The sequence below is a fragment of the Echeneis naucrates genome, chromosome 19, assembly GCF_900963305.1.
Source record: "Echeneis naucrates chromosome 19, fEcheNa1.1, whole genome shotgun sequence".
Lineage (NCBI taxonomy): Eukaryota > Metazoa > Chordata > Actinopteri > Carangiformes > Echeneidae > Echeneis > Echeneis naucrates.
The window spans coordinates 4,599,419-4,607,266 of record NC_042529.1 but is presented as its reverse complement, the minus strand read 5'-3'; the positions used below and the strand labels follow the sequence as shown (position 1 = coordinate 4,607,266).

General features: G+C 44.5%; 1 protein-coding gene across 1 annotated transcript; it reads left to right on the top strand.

Annotated features, from left to right (window-relative positions):
• Nucleotides 1-1,840: 1,840 nt before the first annotated feature.
• On the top strand, nucleotides 1,841-3,155 carry six3b (SIX homeobox 3b). Its single transcript, XM_029527951.1, has 2 exons — nucleotides 1,841-2,535; nucleotides 3,017-3,155. The coding sequence occupies exons 1-2, from the start codon at nucleotides 1,841-1,843 to the stop codon at nucleotides 3,153-3,155; spliced, it is 834 nt and encodes a 277-aa protein (XP_029383811.1).
• The last annotated feature ends 4,693 nt before the right edge of the window (nucleotides 3,156-7,848 follow it).

Genomic DNA, 7,848 nt, shown 5'->3' with positions numbered 1-7,848 from the left:
AACTGACAACAGCCGCATTACTCGAGCAGGAACTCATCCTCCCCGTGGTTTGTGTCCATCTGACCTTTGGCTGAACTCCCCAGAAGCTGCTGCCCTTCCTGTGTTCTCCCGCGGGTCGTGCTGGTTTTCCCCTGTTTCTGTACATTTTAAAAATGCACATTAGTAAAACATTTGGATAGCTGCAAATTTTCTGCCAAGGTTAAATTATTTCCAGCTCATGCAGACATTGTTTCCAAATTGATATGTATGCATTATACACCTTATAATAATATACAGTATGATGATTATTGCATAGCTTTCTGTTTCTTCTCTTTTACTAAAGCAAGAGATGGGCTTGAATGAAGAGTATGCATCATCCAGGGTCAAAAACTGGCACACTGACTCGTCACACACCACCATGTAGGGACATCTGTCTCTTGAGGTAATTGGCATTAACCCCTTTAAGCCGGGTGACCCCTTTTTTCACGCCCAACACATCTGCACTATGTGGCATTTGGACGAGTTTGTCTGCGCGCGCGCGTGCGTTTTACAAGACATGATGCCGCAGTGCATGATGAATGCAGTAAATAGTGTGTTTTATACGTTTTTTTGCATGCTGAGCCCAAAATATCTAATTACTGCTCATTTTTCACTCATGAGCTTCTTCTTCTTCTCTCTCACACACACAAACACACACATCCTAATGCTACACAAAGGGTGCCACACTCCAAAGCATATGGCCTAGGGCAACTAAAATGTGTTAATGTTGATTGAATATGCTGCTCTATTAGACTAATGTTAGCCGGGCTGTATAGGGCCAATGTTAATCCAAGGTAACAGAATGGAGCCGGAGCGTGGCTTAGTATCTCTGAACTTATGGATATTAGAGAACAGAAAAGTGATTAGAGTGGCGGGACACCACTTAGAGAAACATACGCTTTCAGGTCGGGGTGAGATTTCCAATCACACCGGGCGCCATCCACATTACTGCTATTAATGATGCAAGCAGCTTACGGGCAGGACCAGGAAGGTTATGAGATTTAACCGATAACAGACGCTGATGTCGGTTTGGTTAGGCCTTCATCTCCAAATACCTGTCGTCATCATCATTTTTATAATTGTTAGTCATCCATTTTGTCCTCTTTAATAGGTTTGTTGTGATATATCTGTATCCAGGATCACATTACCGATGCTCTTTGTGATGTAAGGGCAGAAAATTTGTGTTAAATTGGTTTCGATTCAGAAATCCCGCTGAATAGTTGACCCATAAAAACAAGAATTTTGTTTTGTCATTTTCTAAAAATGCTAACAAATTTACGCAGCAATGTAAAAGCAAAAGAGATAGAAAGAGATGCTGTTCACCAACCACTCACTGAAATGAAATAAGTTATCTTCTGGGGATTTTCTGAATTTTTTGTTACCACTCTTTTTGTTTTGTCCTTCATGGGTCAGGCATTTCCTGTCTTTGTCACACAGAGAGACTGTGAACACCTGAACCAAGATAAAATGTGTAACTGTGCCTTTCCTGATTTTTTTTTTTATTTTTTACTTTTGTTTCATTTGGAACTGTTTTGATCTGATGGTCAAATCTCATCTCCTGTACTGGGACGTGACCTTAGTGTTTTTCTCGTTGGTTTCCTGTTTTCTGAAACGGGAAACATCAGAAAGGCGGCTCAAAGGGGACTTTGTGTCCAGATAAAATCCTGTTTGATTGACAGCGCTGCCATGACAACCCCGCATCCAATGAGGACGGAGTCCTCCCGGAGTCCAGGTGAACTAAAGAGTCGGACTGGAGCAGATTTCTGTCAGACACATTCTGAAGCTCCTGTCGTCTCTTTCTGGGCTTCACTCAGTCATCCGGATGGTTTTCAGGTCACCGCTCGACTTTTTCTCAGCCTCCCGTCTCCTGTTGCCGCCTTGCTCTGATGGGCCCCCCAGCCTGGCCCGCTCCCGGTCCCCGGAGGACCCCCCCTCCGCCTGCCCTCCCGTCACCCTCCCTGGACTTTGCTTCTCCGCCGCGCAGATCGCCGGCGTGTGTGAGACTCTGGAGGAGACCGGAGACATCGAGCGGCTGGCCCGGTTCCTCTGGTCCCTCCCGGCCACTGTAGACGGCCGCGACTCCATCTCCGAGCACGAGTCCGTGCAGCGGGCTCGCGCCGTGGTGGCCTACCACACCGGGAGCTTCCGCGAGCTCTACCGCATCCTGGAGACGCGCCGCTTCGCGCGCGCCTCGCACGGGAAGCTGCAGGCCATGTGGCTCGAGGCTCATTACCGCGAGGCGGAGAAGCTCCGGGGGCGGCCGCTCGGCCCGGTGGACAAATACCGCGTGAGGAAGAAGTTCCCGCTACCGAGGACCATCTGGGACGGAGAGCAGAAGACGCACTGCTTCAAGGAGCGCACCCGGGGCCTGCTGAGAGAGTGGTACCTCCAGGACCCGTACCCGAACCCCGGAAAGAAGCGGGAGCTGGCGCACGCCACCGGACTCACACCGACCCAGGTCGGGAACTGGTTCAAAAACCGGAGACAGAGAGACCGAGCGGCGGCGGCCAAAAACAGGTCGGTGACTTCAACAAGCGGTCCGTTGTCACTTCTGGGAAGCTGAAAGAACCAACACTGTCCAAGATCTCCCTTCGCTGTCTTAATTGATCACTCAACTACTTAGCGCCATTATTCAGCCAGCCATAGAAGCCATTTCTTCTCCACATCAGCCAAGGTTGTGCCAAAGAGGGCCATTCATGCGTAAAAGCGCACGGCCATTCAGCTTGTAGGGTTTTGTTGTCTGCCTGGGCTTTCCTCTCCTTTCTTTTGCTGTAATTTGCTTCAGGGTCAGTGTTCGGGTCAACCATCCTGTTAGTGAAGGCAAAACACGCACGAATGGGAGCAGATAGCTGACTGTGGGTGTATTTCCAGGCTGAGAGGTTTTTGTTTCTAATGATGTATTTAACTTATCTGTGGGAGTTTTATTTTAGGTTTAGTTTCTGAAATGATAAAATGATCTTGGAAGTTTTGGTTGTCATCCTTTCTTTCTTCTCTGCAGGTTACAGCACCACCGGATGTGTCCAGAGGGTGGACAGGCACTTAGTGGAGGAGAGTGCAGTCCAGACGGGAGCACAGAGCGCACAGATGGACAGACGCTTCTCTCAGTAACGGACAGTGACTCTGATTTGGACGTCTGAGACTTTTAATCTGTCAAATGGACCGTTAGAGGCCTGCGATGGTCCGACGTGGATTACCAGAGAGGGGTGGATCACGTATGGTCAGAGTTTGGTTTGCAATAAACTATCAGGGTATGAAACAGTTTGTTCCCAGATGTTATCACAGACGATGTGAACACGGGTTACGTGGAGATTTGGTCTTGAGATAATGTAGATAATGTCCGGCTGCCGATCAGACTCAGCTACATCACTGGACGGTGACATTGCACATGTTTTGAGTCAGTTTACACCACCAGCCTACTTAAAAAGACAAAAAGCTGTGGACCCCTGTAGGACTTTAACTCAGGGACCCCACATAATTATTCTCTCTAATCTATTGTCATTTGTGGTTATTTTTTTCTTTTTTTTTTTTTAACAGAACTAGTCGTTTCTTTAGACGCCCTTGAGGGACACCCTGGATGTCCATTGCTTTAGACAATCAGCACTGAAGGCTACCTCCCTGTTTGTCTGCATGTTTGTGATCTTTATATTTCTTCTTCTTCTTTTGTTGTTGGTGGTGTTGTTGTTGTTTCTTTACCTTGATTTCCATTTATTTAAAGTTAACGGATTTCACTGTTCAGCCTGTGTATGATGATACATCACACACCATGTACACACGTTCAAATTCATTCTGAGTAAACGTTTTGGTATTTTATATATGAATAAAGCTATTTAATTTATGATGGTAATGGTGCCCACTCTTCTTTAATAACGCTGTCCACATAATAGTCAACGGGACAATGTGTCTTCATCCTTTAATATGCCATCTCAGAATTCTCCTTATTAATATGTGAAAGATCTGAGTTCGCCATCGGTCACTACATCCATTGAGGCCTCCAACTGAACTGGACAACATGAGCAGGTATAGAAAAATCTTTTTTCTTTTTTTTAACCACTACTCCAGTTTTATATGTTTTGATTTGCTCTAAGTGTCCCAAGTTGTAGTGAAACTGTTGGACTGCACAAATGACATTGGTGTTGTTTGTAAATTCTTTGTAAATTGGAGTGAAACTTCAAATTTCCTTGTAGTTGGTTGGTGGAAAATTAGTTTCTGCTTCACCATTCCATTCCAACGTCAGTTTCAAAATGATTCACCACCACCAAATACATATCCTGTTAAATCTATCAAGTACTGTCACAAATAATGGCTCATACTAATCAAGTGAAAAACTCGACGATGGAGTTTTGACACCTGCATGTGGGAAAATGAACTTTCTTTCTTTTCCTTTCTTTTCTCACTTTAAACTGCAAAGGTCACCGATTTAATTGAAATGGCACACGCGCATTTCAACACATCCAGCAAATTCCCATTCCATCTTCTACTGGTTAGTGTCAGCGAGAAGGAATAAACCTTGTATGTCTTCAGTCAGGAGGGAGTGCAGAGAGGTCAAGATGTCCAGGCAGAGTCCAAACACATACAGGAGGCAGCTGCTGCTACTGCTGTCAAGAAAAGGTATGTTTTCATCTGAGCATAATTGATGCCCACGTGCAAAGTGAGTTCACTAAAATGTATTTTGGCAAGAGATGTGACATGAATGAACTTTAGCACAAGCACAGATAAAAGGTTGTTCAAAATAACATGTTGAATATGAAAGTATAAATGTTTGGAAGCCCCTCTCAACATATTTTAAAATTTATGAAATTTCTGTGCTCTCAATAATAATTTTCATCTGATATAATTTTTCAACGAAAAAAAATCAATCACTTTTTATCCCTCAATGAAAAAACAATCAATTTATTTTAAAAAGTTTAAATACTGGACACACAATGTTTCCTATTTTACTGAAAAGTTCGCTGAAAATTGAACACAAATGTTCTGATTCCAGCTAGGATGTGAGGATTTGATGGTTTCTCTTACAGTTCCAAATTAATTATCTCTCATCTTTTGATTTTTTTTCTGTTACACACTACTTATCCACACATTCGGGTGCATATAGCAATTGTTTTCATTATCTATACATCTAATAATTTTCCTGGTTGTTGGTATTGAATGTTACATTTTTGCACATAGACAAATATGTAAATAATCAATCATGGGCCCACTTCATGAGTAAAGACATCTTGTTTTGTTGAAAGAAAAAAACCCCAAAATAAAAGGAAATAAACAAACAGTTCAAAACCCAAAGATACCCAGATAGTGAACTTATGATGAGTAAATTATCTCCCCCTCCGTCTGTCGTTTCTCTTTGGATCTTGTGCATTGTGTGATATCTGTGACTCAACAGGAGCATCCATTTTACTATGTATTTTTCCCACAAAGTATATAAAACACACAACCCCACAGTGGACACTGAACCTAAACTACACAAAAAGTAAGGAAGGAATATGTTTTATATCCAAACAAAAGGACGGCAGATTTCATCCTTCCCCACTGGTCTGTTTTTTTTTTTTTTATCACAGGAGCCTACAAAGACTGAAACTAGTGGAATAATAGAAAATAGAAAAATAAAAATGTTGCTCTAAATCTTTCCACCAGATGTCACTCTACTAACTTTGTTGAGGGCCACAAGTTTTAACAGGATTCCCTCCACCATCTCTACTTCATTCATCACCCTGAGAATCACTATAAATATAAGGAGAAATTTTACTGAATTACTTGATTTAATTTTTTTTTTTATCTGAAACACAAACAAACAAACAAAATTTATTTGTTCATTTTTGCACGACCCACCTCACGCTTCTGAAGCTTGAAATTACGAGGGATCCTTGAACATAGCGTTCCACGACGTCACGTCCTGGAAACGTCATCAGCGCGACCACACTCATGCAAGCCAGTAGGTGGCGCAGCGGGCCAGGCCTGATGAGGTAGAGGCTGCTGCCTGTGAGCTGCTCTCCTCTCCCACCTGTGCCAAGAATAAAGTTTTTCACTGTGCTGGAAAACAATAATGTAAATTTATCTAAATAAAAAAACTACAGGTGACTTAAAAACAACTTCTTCTCTATTTGTTCATTTCCAACTTTATTCTTGTGCCCCTTTGAATCCAAAGACACTTTTGATTCCTCTGTATGTTTTCAAATGACAATGACATGATCCTAAAAGTGAGATAGAAAGTGAGGAAGTTTAAGAAATGTTTTTAAAAGCAGCTGACCTTCCAGCTGCGCACTTTGTTATTAAAATGTCTTGCGTGTACTGACACGGTTGCTGCACTTGAAAGACCAGTGGAGCTGGATGAGCAGGGGTGGAGACTGGACTCAGGAGAAGGCCATGGAAACCAGAGGAAAACACGTGGGGCGGGCCACTGTGCATATAAAGTCTGGCTGAGAAACTGAACCCATCTGAGACTCTTTGCCTCAGTGAGTGTAAGGGACTCCTGAGACAATTTAAGGTACATTAGACCAGGAGGGGACGGGACCAGGAGGGGACGGGACCAGGAGGGGACAACATCAGGAGGGGTCGGGACCAGGAGGGGACAACACCAGGAGGGGTCGGGATCAGGAGGGGACAACATCAGGAGGGGACAGAACCAGGAGGGGACGGGATCAGGAGGGGACGGGATCGGGAAGGGACAACATCAGGAGGGGACAACATCAGGAGGCGACGGGATCAGGAAGGGGCAACATCAGGAGGGGTCGGGATCAGGAAGGGACAGAACCAGGAGGGGACGGGATCAGGAGGGGACGGGATCAGGAGGGGACAACACCAGGAGGGGTTGGGATCAGGAGGGGACAGAACCAGGAGGGGACGGGATCAGGAGGGGACAACAACAGGAGGGGACGGGATCAGGAAGGGACAACATCAGGAGGGGACAGAACCAGGTTTATCAGCTCAGATATGACTTGTGCACATTCAGCACTCATGCTCATCATATTGAAACTGAGGACACTCAAATCACAGCTCATGATGGCGAGTGACAGTTGCTATGACGACCCACATGCCATTCATTGTGACTGTGACCGATCAACCAGCACAGCAGCTAGATGGATGGATGGATGGATGGATGGATGGATGGAAGGATGGATGGATGGATGGATGGATGCATGGATGGATGCAATTCCAACTTTCAGACCAGAATAATAGAGTTGGGCAGCTCCCGTGTGTGCACACATATTCATATGTGTAAATTAAATCGGAAATTAAATAAAATAAAACAGGCATGAATCAAATAATAAGTCATCACATCAACAGGACTGCAGCATCCAGAGTACACTTTCTACCACAATCCACACTTATGAATATTAATCCGGACCGATGTGGATCTTTCATCATACAGAGTGACATTAAAACAGCCGTCTGATGTTATGTAATGTATAGGTATGTGATAATGCAGTTATTTTTGTTATATTATGTTTTCATTGGTTAAAAAAAAAAAAAAAAAGGTGTGTGTCCAGGCTGCTCACTCCACCATCTGCCCCCCCTCCCCTTTACATTCTCACTCACCTCTCGGTCAGAAGGCCGGTGAGGAAACTACGTGTTGTCATGTTTTATTGCAGCAACTTGTCTTTGTGTTCTTGTTGTTTCTCCAGACTGTCTCATATTGTGCTGCTTGCCTGTGTGTGTGTGTGTGTGTGTGTGTGTGTGTGCGCGCGCACGCTGTCTGTGACCGTGCATAGAGACTGACTGATTGACTAGCTCTATTGGCTGTCTGGCCATCATGGCAAACACGCACGCGCACGCTCCATGCCTGCGGGTGAATTCCATCCCCCCTTTTGGTCTCACGACCCCCCCCCCCCCAAA